Source organism: Synchiropus splendidus, chromosome 19 (genome assembly GCF_027744825.2).
Source record: "Synchiropus splendidus isolate RoL2022-P1 chromosome 19, RoL_Sspl_1.0, whole genome shotgun sequence".
In the NCBI taxonomy this organism is placed as follows: domain Eukaryota; kingdom Metazoa; phylum Chordata; class Actinopteri; order Syngnathiformes; family Callionymidae; genus Synchiropus; species Synchiropus splendidus.
The window spans coordinates 14,313,731-14,326,799 of record NC_071352.1 but is presented as its reverse complement, the minus strand read 5'-3'; the positions used below and the strand labels follow the sequence as shown (position 1 = coordinate 14,326,799).

At 48.3% G+C, this 13,069-nt stretch overlaps 1 protein-coding gene across 3 annotated transcripts in view; it reads left to right on the top strand.

Moving 5' to 3' along the window:
- Positions 1 to 949: 949 nt before the first annotated feature.
- LOC128750804 (ral guanine nucleotide dissociation stimulator-like 1) overlaps positions 950 to 13,069 on the top strand; it is a 53,495-nt gene continuing 41,375 nt past the window's right edge. For all 3 annotated transcript variants that reach the window (XM_053851325.1, XM_053851323.1, XM_053851324.1), the window contains exons 1-17: positions 950 to 1,232; positions 4,438 to 4,727; positions 5,118 to 5,153; positions 5,220 to 5,419; positions 5,481 to 5,635; positions 5,703 to 5,951; positions 6,069 to 6,172; positions 6,408 to 6,492; positions 8,007 to 8,081; positions 8,631 to 8,717; positions 9,067 to 9,099; positions 9,172 to 9,293; positions 9,711 to 9,800; positions 9,867 to 9,996; positions 10,197 to 10,496; positions 10,565 to 10,679; positions 10,749 to 11,922. In XM_053851325.1, coding sequence (XP_053707300.1) covers positions 1,209 to 1,232; positions 4,438 to 4,727; positions 5,118 to 5,153; positions 5,220 to 5,419; positions 5,481 to 5,635; positions 5,703 to 5,951; positions 6,069 to 6,172; positions 6,408 to 6,492; positions 8,007 to 8,081; positions 8,631 to 8,717; positions 9,067 to 9,099; positions 9,172 to 9,293; positions 9,711 to 9,800; positions 9,867 to 9,996; positions 10,197 to 10,496; positions 10,565 to 10,679; positions 10,749 to 10,888 — 2,235 coding nt within the window. In that variant the 5' untranslated portion in view covers positions 950 to 1,208 and the 3' untranslated portion in view covers positions 10,889 to 11,922. The remainder of the gene's footprint in view (positions 1,233 to 4,437; positions 4,728 to 5,117; positions 5,154 to 5,219; positions 5,420 to 5,480; positions 5,636 to 5,702; positions 5,952 to 6,068; positions 6,173 to 6,407; positions 6,493 to 8,006; positions 8,082 to 8,630; positions 8,718 to 9,066; positions 9,100 to 9,171; positions 9,294 to 9,710; positions 9,801 to 9,866; positions 9,997 to 10,196; positions 10,497 to 10,564; positions 10,680 to 10,748; positions 11,923 to 13,069) is intronic.

Below are 13,069 nucleotides of genomic sequence, written 5' to 3'. Positions count from 1 at the left end.
TTGCTCTCTCCGGGTCAGTTGAGAGTTCTTGCCCCAAGTGGTGGAGCTTAAGTATCTCGGGGTCGAGTGAGGGAAAAGGGGTGTGTGAGATTGATAGATGGGTTGGTGCAGCGGCAGCAGTGATGCGGTCGCTGTATCGGACCGTCGTGGTGAAGAGGGAGCTGAGTCACAGCAGCTCTGGATTTACCCATCGATCTACGTTCCCACCCTCACCTATGGTCACGAGGTTTGGGTCATGACCGAAAGGATGAGATCGCGGATACAAGCGGCTGAGATGAGGTTCATCGCAGGGTGGCTGGGCGCACCCTTAGAGATAGGGTGAGGAGTTCGGTCATCCGGGAGGAGCTCGGGGTGGAGCCGCTGCTCCTCCACATCCAGAGGAACCAGCTGAGGTGGCTCGGGCATCTCCCTGGGGAGGTGTTCCGGGGGCAGACCCGGGAGGAGACCCCGGGGAAGACCCAGGACTCGCTGGGGAGATGATGTCTCCGGTCTGGCCTGGGAACGCCTCGGGATCCCCCGGGAGGAGCTGGAGGAGGTTTGTGCGGACCGGGAAGTTTGGGCTTCCTTGCTCCGAATGCTGCCTCCGCGACCTGACCCCGGATAAGCAGCAGAAGAAGGTGAAGGTGACATGTGACATTTTAAGAAATATAGATACACATTTATTCACCAATAGGAAGAAGACAGCACATTGAATTGCTTTTATTCATCTCGACCAGAACTACAGTTTTTAATTTCCTATATAAAACCAGGCTCAGATTGATGTTTTCCTTTGGAGCCACGACTTTAAGTGACTTGTCGAGGACAAATAGCTCGGTTATTGTCTTCATCATAACGTATGTTTCTTCCAGCATGTTAAAGAGCGCAGCTGACCTCTGACGCCTCCTCAGGCGGACACTCCCACTATAAAGCTGGCGAGTTTCGGTGCGCTGCGCTTCAGTCAGAAGAGCCGCAGACGGTTGCGGGTGGTTTAACAGTTCAAGTCTAAATACTTGAGCCAGGAAATTAACGTACACTCGAGGCGCTTATGTAGCGACTGCAGTTGCGTGTAAAACATTCATCTCCACGTAATAGCTGCCTCCATGTAAGCGAACCAAGAGTTTTAAACCCGCTTTTTTTTTAACTGTAACATGGATCCTTAATGTAACGCTCCTCGCGTGGGATTGCACTCGCTGATATGGACCACGAAGCTCCTTAAACGAGAAGACGAGATGGGAAAATGGGAGCTAACGATGGTAAGAGACGGACATTTCACCGCGTTTCTTTGCTCAAATCAATTTTTTTGTGACGCATCATCCGTGAACCTGCCCTCATATTCTCTGATTTTAATGTGTTGCAAGTTTGCGCGCGCATATATGCTTATATTTACGGTTGAGTGCTAAGTAGTCGTTAGCAATGCTACTTTTTAAGTAGCATAAATTCGTTTCATTGGCGTACGCCAATATAGTTTAACCTTTTACGAGTACTGTAGCAAAATTATATGATTGAATTTCTGTCCTTATTATTTAATTCAGTAAAGTTTTTTTCTTATTATAACCGAATGGACCGATATGTTTAGCTTCCGCCGTTTTCGTTGTTTTTTATGCTGTAACGATATGGAACGGTGTATTTAATGTTCTTGTCCTCCAGAAAAGTCATGGCTGACCATATATCGGGGTTTAGCCAGCAACTGCCTGAGACTCGGTGTAGAGCCACTTCCTCTCTGGGCCTGTGGAGTGGACTTTTTCGTCGTCTTTTTCGGACTTTATCGTTTTGCTCAGTGATGCTAGTTAGTCGGTGTCTTCTTCTCAACTCTGACCGTGCAGCACCTGACTTCGAGCAACAGTCCAAATCCAGTTGTTCATCCAGCAAAGCTTTCCTTAAATATTATTTGAAAGCAGCGATTGCAGTTGCTGCCACAGGTTTTCCAGAGTTTAGTCGCATGAAAATGCCTTCTGATGAGATACAGAACACCAGTATTTTCCAGTCCTAGCTGGCGCCACAGTCTCAGTCAGTAACTGACACCACGAACAAAGCTCTGAGCTGTAGATTCTCTCCGGAACAATGGTGTTGGAGAGTGAAACTGTGCCATTCACAACTGTCAGACTCTATTTACATGACCAGATTAATTGCCTGCGCAGTCTCTCCATCTTATGCTGTGAAGCAGCTTTTCCCCGGCGTGGACTCTTGCGGCAAACATCCGTCTGCGTGTGGCCCATTATTTTGAGAGTCGACTCGTCACGACTACCTTCACGATGAGTCGACTGGTCAGTGTACAACATGTACGAGTTGTGGAAAATGTGGACACGACCGTCGCGTTCCAAGTAGAGTATAAATAAATATTTATATTTGAATTTTAATTGCTCTAAATGTGGTGTGAAATAGTTAGTGCCATAGTTAGGATATTTTGGGTTGCCATGGTTACCACTCAGCCATTGCTCCTTTTGTATGTTGCCCCGTCGTGGGCTCACGAACTGGCGACTAATTTAATAGTCGGTTATGGTTGACTCGTCTAGATATGGCCTGCTGAAGAGGATTTAAGCCTGGCTCTCGATGCTTCAGGCTGTGACGCAACACCGGTGAAAGACATTTTAAGAGCTTTGGACCGTCACCAATACAAAGTAAGGATGTGAAATGAAGAATGTAGCGCCGGCAGGAACACACAAGGTGGTAATTCATTTTCTGTCAGTCAGCAGGAAAACAAACCAATAAGCAGGTGGAATTGTGCGATTGCAAAGATCCAAGTGGGTCAAAGAACAATGTGTTCGACTTGCCAAAACTGTGAGATGTAGATAAGAGCTCTGTGAAGAATTAAGAAAATATCTAGAAGTGTTTGTAGCCGGAAAGATCAATATTTTTTCAATATTTTGACGCTTGAGGACGTGGCTCAGCTGCTGCGCAGCTGCAGGCTGAGTGTTCTGTCGACGATGGCCTGGACATTGTCTTTCGTAGAAAAGACCTGTTTGTTCACGAGTTGCTGAATATTCCGCCGGCGAGATCAGACACTACAAAACACATTTAAATACGATTAAGCCTTCAGGCCACTGACCTCTTTTTCGGCCCTATAATTATGATGGAAATGTTGATGGAAAATGTGACTGACATTTAAAATTCATCTCTGTCGTGATGTCCAAATGTTAGTCCTGTATTTGTCTCCAAACACTTGGGACAACCTTCTTAATTCCTGGAAATTTCAAGTTTCCAAAACAGTTTCTCGTATTTGAGTCGGCAACCAACATCAACATGCATCTGTGCGTGATACCCATTTTACTGGAGACTTCCTTCTCTTTGATAGGATTTTAGAAAATCAAAGCAGTTATTTCTAAAGTCGGTATGATGCAATGAGTCCCTATGTAGGGGTTGCTGAGGTTCAAGTTCCACAGGGCTCTGTTCTGGGGCGTCTTTCGTTGTTTTTTTGGGAAGTGGTTTCCCTTTATCACTTTTGAGAGACAATATTGCCTCGATTAGCCAGATAAATACTAGGATCAATTCATATCAGTTGCTTACATTTTTTTTATAATAAGTGTGTAAGTGTTTTCACCTGGATTAAAATTAGCCAAAATATCTGATGTTAAGGCCTGTATTAGTCATAGAAATGATGACGCTCTGCATTGGTCGTTCCCCAGGGATCATTTCTTGGGACCTTGCATGAATGAAAGTGTTTGATACCATCAGCAAATATGATGCTCAGTGATTGTTCGGTCGAGTTTGTCTGCTTCATTAATATTCCAAAACAGACCCTCTAACTACTTCTCTGGAGTCTTTGCTCAGATTTGACCTCCCAGATCTGCAGAGACTGTTGGCCCATTAAGAGAAGTCAGCTTTTTTTTTAACCCAGAAGTTAAACATTTGTTATTTCTGTCTTCAGACTCTTATAAACCAGCAGAGCCACTGAGGTCGGGAAGTTGAACCCCCTCTGAGTTTCTCCTGGCGCCATCAGCTCGCGGCTTGGACTTAAATGTACCCATTAAAGGATTCACAAAGTCTCGCGTTACCTTGTCTTACGTAAGGCAGTTCAAGCTTTGCTTTTTTTCCACAAAAAAAACTTCAGGTTTGAGGTGTCCTGTGAAGTTGTTTTCAAGCTTAGATTGTCCTCTTTGCACTGTGTTTTATTGGGAAACACAAAGAGCTTCAGGCTAGAAACTTTTCCCCTTCAAAGTCCAAGTGAGTTCTGGTAAACAAGAGCAGTGTGTGCGAGAAAGTGCTGATCCGTCCTGTCTGAGTTCTGATGATCAACTAGGCGAAACCGGAAGTCTGTGAATCTTGGTGCTTTAAAGGTTTGTGTCAAAATAAAGCCTCGTGTGTTACGCAATCTGTGGACTCAGGTTCTGCTGTGTGTGTGGATCACCTGTGTTGTGAAACGCTGACCTGTGCGTGGTGACATGCTGATGAGTGTGAGGTAAACCTCACTTCCTTGTTGTGCTGCCACCAGCTGAGATATCTTTGTCCCTTGTTTTGCAGAATCCTGTGCAGGAGTGGGGTGAAGAGGTGGAGGAGGGGGCCGTGTACGGGGTCACGCTCCACAGGGAGCCTGTGCCCGCCTCGCCCACGACCAGCGCCGTGAGTCCGTCCTCAGCCTTCGTGAACTACCGGACCACCAAGTTTCGGCGTCTGAAGGCCGCGAGGCTGGAGGTGCTCGTGGAGCATCTCCTGGACCCGGGCTGCCAGGAGCAGGACTACAGCCACATCTTCCTATCCACCTACAGAACCTTCACCAGCACCTCCAAGGTCCTGGAGTTGCTCTTCAACAGGTACCGTCACTTCCTGCTGAGAAGTCAGTGTTCCCGGGTGATGGAGCTCCTTCAGTCTCATGCTGTCGTCAGCTGCCGTGTGCAGACACCAACTCATAATTATCTCCCAGACATGAGCAAGCGTCCTCTCCAAACAGCCTCTAATCTTCCAGGATTAGGTCAAACGTGGCTGGTGAAGCTGCTCTTTTGGGAGCTATTTTAGGCTGAACACTCACCGTGGTTAGTCAGGAGCTTCAATTGAAGTTCACCTGACCAAACAGGTGAGTAGCATCATGACCAGGACTGGGAGCACAACAGGAATTAGCTGAGCCACTTCTTTGAATGACTCAAAAAATGATGTGTTTGATCTTGAAATATCAGATCTGCTGAAGATGGTGGTTTTAATTGCAGGGAGTGTTCGGTGTCTGGTGCGGACAAGACCTCGAAGTAAGTGAAGAGTTTCCTCTTCTGGTTGCGCTTTCCACTTCGAGCTCTCATGGTTTTTCCGCTCAGGCCGCTGCTGACCTTCGTCCAGACATGGTTGGACGAGTACAGCGAGGACTTCAGGGATCCTCCTGTGCACCCGGCGCTCCGGCTCCTGCTGGATCACCTCACCATCAGCTCGGCCGTCCACGACAGGCTCCACTGCCAGCCCAACTTCTGCTCCCTGGCTGGACAAACGGATGCTCTGCTGAAGAGGTTCCAGAGAGAAGGTGAGCCTCACAGAGTCTCTGAAGTTTCTCCTCTCCTTAGCCATCGGTTTTGTCTTGGTAGAAAGTGAAGCGAATCTTTGCCCTGCTCGGGCCAGGCACGCAAAAGAAGCTATCTCTGAAGATGAAGATTCCGGCTGTGAAAACTCTCCAGATCCATGTGACATCATGGAGTTCTCCGCCGCCGCCATCGCAGAGCAACTGACCTGCATCGACTCTGTATGTGAGACCAGCCTTCCCTCCCAAAATCTGCTCTCACCGACCCGATTGACTCCGTCTGTTGCAGGCTTTGTTTGTCAAAGTGGCCCCCTATCAGTGCCTGGGCTGCATGTGGTCTCAGAGAGACAAGAAGGAAAACAGCTCCCCCACCATCAGAGCCACCATCGCGCAGTTCAACGCCGTCACCAACCAGGTCATCGTGTCGCTGCTGTGCCGCCCCGTCGACGCCACGTCCAGTCCCACCTCCCCCCGCCGGCCGCTCTCGTCGCCCGCGCAGAGAGCTCGCGTCATCGAGAAGTGGATCAGAGTGGCACAGGTGAGCGATGCCTTCAGGTGCAGCGCGTCTCACTGAAGGAGACTCATTGTTTTTATGTAAATGAAGTGTTTAAGCACAAGTTATGCAACCTTCCGTCTGTCACCGACATCGCTTCAGGAGTGCCATCGCATGAAGAACTTCTCGTCGCTGCGCGCGATCCTGTCGGCCCTGCAGTCCAACGCAGTGTACCGGCTGAGGAAGACCTGGGGGGCGGTCAGCAGGTGAACCTTCATCCATACACCTTTACATAATCCCCATCATGGTCGAACCTTGTCCTCTCATCAAATGCATTTTAAGATGCCTGTCAGCAGACCTCCCCTCTGACCCACATTCCTCAGCAGGTCATGAGCGCCGTAGTCAAACATTAAAATGTCAAGTATTGTTCAAGGGCGTCGGATTGTGTTGGATTATGAGTGGAAAGTGCTGTATTTGCTATTCATGTCACTTGGTTCTCAGGGACAGCATCGCAGCCTTTGATGGCCTCTGGGAAACTTTTCCAGATGAGAACTGTGTCCTGACCAGCAGGGAGCTCCTGGTGGAGGTAAGCAGCCGACAAACTCACTGTAACTCCTGCACGGTAGAGCGCAACGTTCATGTGAGGCTCTGTGAGGATTCAAACCTCTTCACTCGGTTTGAAAACTGTGTCCATCATGATTCATCAAACAAAGTCTGCATTGTGCTGCCTACTCCTCACATCTTTAAAGCGCTCCAAAATGCCCTGTTTTTGCTCGTGTCTCCGAAGTCCGAAGTACCGCCATCAACAATGAATCATAGGTGAAACACATGCCATACCTTTAGTTTAGGGAATGACAAAGTCAAACGTGGAACCAAGTCATGACTATCGTGTTGATCGTGGATCTGATGCGCTCCAAGTCTGAGGACTGCAACTCTCATTGCCATTGAACGTGCTCCGGCTTGGAACAGGTGCACCAACGCCTATTGTTTGTTTCAAAGTTAAACGCTAGTCAAAGTCTTTGAATAATATTTTGACATTTTGCTGGAATAGCTCTTATTTTTTCCTCTTATTTCCTGTATAAACAACCATCTCAAGAGCAACTTGACCAAAATCGCAGCCAGTTTGGCAGCTCATTTGGTGAAGAGATTCATGAAACTGGGGAAAGAGCTGCATGTGGCTCAGGAGCTGATTGATGCGACGAAGCCCAAGATTTTGGCAGCATCAGTCTCATTTGCCCGGTGTATAAGCTGCCGTGATCAGAGATAAAAGTAGCAGCTTAAAGTCTGGAATTTACGGTAGCCGCTGTCTGTTTTGTGTTCTGTTGTCACCTTTATTCCACATACCCTTCTGCCTTTTCATTCAGGAGTTTGTTATGTAAATGCTTGCAGCTTAAACTGCAACCGTATTGACAATCGATGAGTCACGACTGTGTCAATGATGAGTCGGCGTATAATGTGGACCAACACGGGACTTGAGGCCATTATGAACACTTGTATAGAGTTAAACGAAACGCTGTAATCACTCAGTGTAGCTTGTCGTGCCGATGATCCGGGAGCCTCAGCAGACTCATCGATTATAGTCAGCTCATCGTCGCACTTCCTAGTTGTCTCACGTGCTTGACCGACGGTGTTTCTTGTTATGCATTGAACAAGTTTTTAAGATGAGCTGTGGGATTAAACATGAACACATATGGACTATATACGTTGAGCTATGCTGGATCGATGGGGCTTGAGTTGACTTCTGTAGAGCTTCAACGTTGGATCCAAGGCTGTTTTTCTGTGGCCACGTGTTGGTTATTCATTCTCATACATTCTTGTTAATACTTACTGGAGTGTTGACCACATCATTAATGAGAAACCAGAGTCCTGCAGCGTGTTATGTTCTCCTGCCGTCCACTCCTCGGGGCCGCACTCGTGGAAAGACTAGCTTCACTTCAGAGGTCACTTATGTACGAGACGCTTCCACGTTGCTTCAGATCATGAGAGCTTTCTCCTGAGGTCTTTCCTGGGAGTTGGTCAACTAAAGTTTCTCATCACCTTCTCACACTAACTGGACAGTGTTGCTGCCAACTGAACTCTGGCTCCTTGTGCCCTGTGCAGCAGGACGCAGGCCCGGCAGCCGTGGATAACGTTTCTCCTAAGATATCCAAGCGGTGTCCGATACCCAGACAGATGGTAGGTGATGGAAGTGTGCAGCGATGTAAACACCTCTCCTGTCATGGTTTTTGCTCTGTACTGCCCCTCCTGATCCCAAAATCACTCGCGGGAGAGGTGCTTTGATCCAGCTGTTGAAAGATGGTGGCCGGGGCTGCGACTATCTTTGGCCTCGCTCCGTGCAGCTAAAGTTTCAGATGCTTTGCCTGGATTATAGGGCAGTAATAATAGACTGGAGGGAGCTGCTTCATGAGTCATGCGTACCGTCCCCTGGGCTCTAACATGAAATATCATCCTGCTTATATCATCCACTCACCGGATTCTCCAGCATGTTTCCCATCAGAGAAGCTTAAAATGAGACTTGTGCTTTCCCTCATTTAGAATGCAGAAGTGGCCATTGATTCCTCTAGTCTGCAGACGATTTCCTCCTCACTGTTTTGTCATCTTGGGAAATAACACCTATTTTTACCAACTGATGTTTTGCATTTGAGTTAATTTAGGGCTGCGTTTGTGTATTTCTGGCTTCAGTGGATGTTTCTTTGATTCTTTCTTACTGGTTCTTGCCTCCAGAGCGCCTCCGGCCCTGTAGTTCCTTACCTGGGCACCTACCTGACCGTACTCACCATGCTGGACACGGCTCTGCCCGACACCCTGGAGGTACTCTACCTCCCTATTCTCCCATTTTGTCAGCTGACACTAGGAAATAATGACATGACCTGACACTTAAATTCTATTTGAAGCATCTGAACCAAATTCTGAACCAAAATGTTCAGAATTAAAATAAATGTTGCATTGACTGGATAAAGGCCGAGTAAGATTCACCGACAGCCTCTCACTCCTTCGGGCACTTCTGAGTCATCAGATGACCGCTGCCTGTTTTGGACTGTGGGAGGAAATCAGAGTGCCCGGGGGAAACCCCATGTAGCCAGGGGAGAGCAGTGTGGTCAACTGTGACTAAGCTGGTCTTGTTCCACCATGAACCATGACCGATTGTGTCCCTCAACAGGGCGGCCTGATCAACTTTGAGAAGAGGAGGAGGGTGAGTGAGTGGCGACTTCTGCTCTTCCTCTGTCTCACGGATCCTGGCCTCTCACGTCTTCCTCCTTCGCAGGAGTTTGAGGTCCTCTCGCAAATCCGAGCTCTTCAGACGTCGTGTTTCCAGTTCCACCTCCCTCAGCATCCCTCCATCGCCGCCTGGCTGCAGGAGGACCGGTTGCTGACCGACCAGCAGAGGTTCGTGGGTGCAAAGGTTCCTTTCTCAGCCTGTAAAAGTCACAGCATGAGAAAGGATGCGTTGTAAACCTCCAGCCAGCGTTGGTGTGGTGTTGAATCAAGCATGTTGTAACCCAGCAGCTTATTGCTGACCGGGCAGATTTATCACGCTCTGCGTTATCACCTGTAATTTACGTAACTGGAGGGGAATAAACTCCCGCATAGCAAACACCGTTACATCACACCCAAATATATTCCTCAAAATCTGCCAAATGATTACATTAAAAATAGACAGAAATAAAGGGTTAATTTGAAATGAATGTATTTCTTAATAAAGCTCCCTCTTGTCAGCCTGTTATCAGCTCCAATATGGTTTCACTGGAGTGACTTTCAACCGTGACAGGGCTCAGCCATGAATGAACCTGTTGTGTCTCGTAGCCATGAGTTGTCCAGGCAGTTGGAGCCTCCGGTGGATCTGTGCTCACCGAGCTCCCGCGGCCACAGGACCCTGTCCAAGAAGCTCTCCTTGTGAGTATCACGCCGTCCACTCTGAGCAAGCCGTCCTCCACCTCACCACACGTTACTGTGGCTCAGCCTCCTGACCGTGAATGAGGGCTCCAAGAAACTCCCTGCCGACCAGATCAGCGTGTCGTCGTCCGGGTCCAGCGGCTCGGAGCTGGAGGACTTATCTGCAGCCAATGCGGCGTGTTCCATCCGGTTGCAGGTCAGAACCTCTACTGGCAACGCTGTGTTTTTTCTGGTGATCACATGCTTCACTGGAGTTTCAGTCACAGTTGAGAGAGAGAGTGGCTGATTGCATCAGTAGCTGCCGGTTCAGAACATTCTGTGTGTTCACGTTCTGGAGCAGCGTCACTCTTTGTCTCTCCTGGGAGGAACTAAGGTGCTCAGCTTCTCCCCCTGCAGGCGTTCCACAGCTCCAGCCACAACGTGTCAGAGGACTTCTCCTCCTCTTCGTCCTGCTCCTCCACCTCCTCCCCCTTCTCCTCCGTCGACTCCTCGGCTCCGTCCACGCCGTGCTCCTCCGACAGCCAGCCGGATTCCGATGGTGGCGCTCGGCCAAAACGCCCGCCCTCCTCTCACCACAAGCGCTCTATCTCTATGACCTCGCTGCCCGTCTACAACCGGCAGGTGGCCGACTCGTGCATCGTGAGGGTGAGCGTGGAGCTGCAGCACAGCAACGGGAACCTGTACAAGAGCATCCTGGTGAGTCTCATCCCGCTGAGGGGCGGAGTCTCAGCCCAACAGCTCACGACTCCTCCTGTGCTCCGCAGTTGACCAGCCAGGACAAAACGGCTCATGTGATCCAGAGAGCTCTGGAGAAGCACCACCTGGAGGACATGAACTGGCAGGACTTCACTCTGACCCAGGTCATCTCCCAGGACAGAGGTCAGGAGGTCGCACACCAGCTCTCCATTTCAACCAGCCCTTCTCAACAAACCTGTTATTCCTCCACAGAACTTCTAATTCCAGACAAGGCCAATGTCTTTTACGCCATGTCCACCACTGCCAACTTCGACTTTGTCCTGCGTCACTTCCACAAGGGCCAGAAGAAGCCGCTGAAGGCCACGTCCAGCCTGGGCAGATACACGAAGTAGACGGGGTCCATTCGAGGATGAGGAGGAAGCTGCACTTTAAGACTGAATTCCACTGTGGTTTCTGTCTCTGAAAGAAACTTGTAAGAACAATGTGCGTGATCTTGAGAGCGAGTGCCGCAGCCTGCGACACAGGTGGGGTCCGTTAATAGCTCAAGTTCAAAAAGGGAATGTGGGTCAGCAGGTCGCTGGAGGCACGGCTGAAGTTCAGTGCTCCAGTTACCACGGCGACAGGCTCCTGATCGAGCAAGATGATCTATATTTATTTCCACCCACTGATATGACTTTAATCACACCACTGTCTCTTTTTTTTTGGATGCTGAAGGTGTTGATTTTGAGTCAGTCACCATGAACCAAGCTGAACCAATGTAGACACGTCTGAATCACTCGCTCTGGATCTGGTGGTGGAGCTGAACACTTCACGAAGAAGAAACTGTTTTGTACATGATTAAAACCGAACGGCTCGCAAGTGTCTTTTAAATAAACCCGCTACTGTCTGGCTGAGTGACTCGCATGGAAAAATGTAGGACCTCTAGGGACATCTAGTGGTGAGTGTGGAGAGTGAAGCTGCAGTCCACATCGGTCATTTCCACAAGTGCGGGAGATCGAGGAGGAAGCTTCTGGAAGGTCTGAAAAGACTCCAACATTCCCCTGGGAAATGAAGTGTAAAATGACCTGCAACTCATTGCTGGTCAATCTTGTTGCCAGTGCGTTAAATAACCCCAAACCTGAGCAAAATTAACAATGTTCATTGAATGTAAATAAATGGCATTTATTAACTGTCTGTTGAGAAACGGTACATTTAGCGTGCAGTCACGACTGTTTCTAACTCTTCGATGTGACTCTGTGATAAACGGATCGACTTCCGGTTTTCCTGACCGGAAAAAGCGCGCTGCTTCCTGTCGCAATCATCGGTCACCTGTGTTCGACACTTAATTGAGCCACCATGTTTGTTGCAATATTTTACCGCTATTTTCCAAATTTGGTTTTAAAAAATTGGGATTTATCTGATAAAGGATCATATGTAACAGCAAAAGGTAAGACTCTGTGAATTATTTAATGTGTTTTGATGTTCCACCACACATGCTAGGTTGTTAGCATGAGGTGCTAAATACGGAGAGCGAAATAACAAAAATAGAAGATACAGCGGTGTCGTTTTCATGGCGTTACAAGTGTGTGCGTGTCAATGAGTGTTTATTCATTAATTTATGAAGAAACTTTCGGTAAACTACCAACACATCAGTGGTCACGATTAACTTGTGGCCTGTTTTTGCACCTCCACATTAGATTAACATGGTTATAAAATGGCGTCTTGTGGTGGCGCAGTTGAACACTTTTAACGTGAGTCAGAAAATGCTGACATGCAGTGAACAAGTTTTATTCTAGATCGCCTTGACAGAAAAAAAAATCCATGATATACTAGATGGCGACTAGTGCATGTAAGAGTCATGCTTTGCTGAGAAATGTTACGAAACCGTGGATTGCAATTTGTACATTGAAATGGATCGCGTGTGTATGAGCCCTTCTAATGACGCTATGTTACGTTCACTAGATGGCGGCGTTAAGCCGCGCGTGCTGCTCCGTTTACCTGCCTCCTGCAGGACAGTTGCACTAACTCGACGCTGCCGCTTGAGGGCGGTGGACATCCAGTTCACCGCATCGGGCCGTTATGAAGTCGAACTTCGGTTATGAGTCATTATGGGATCATGTGACTGGGGAGGACATGGAGGCTCAAAGAAGAGTGAGGGTGTGAAAGGAAGGACTAAAGATGAGATGAGATGACCTTTATTTGCAAGTGTGCATCCGTCTGAATGGCTATTTAAAACTAAGCAGACATGAGGATGTGATGGAGACTCTGAGTTCAATGGCTAATGGAGTTGGATTTAAAATAAAAGGGATATTTTATGAGGAAGGACAAGGGGATCTACATCAGTCTTAGTTGAATTTTCGACTCGACTTGTTTGTACGAGCGAGGACAAGATCAGACATGAGTTAATTAGAGGGACATGTGGAGAAGTTTGGGAACAAAGTTGTGGAGGTGATTGTTCAGGTGGCGGACCTCGAGTCGTATCCACCGTGACGGACTTCACCAGCTGTTGTCCTTCAGTCTGGTTTGATAGGCTCAGGTCTTCTTCTCCTCTGGATGGAGGCCGCTGTGATGTTAACGTCCAGGAATATAGCGTG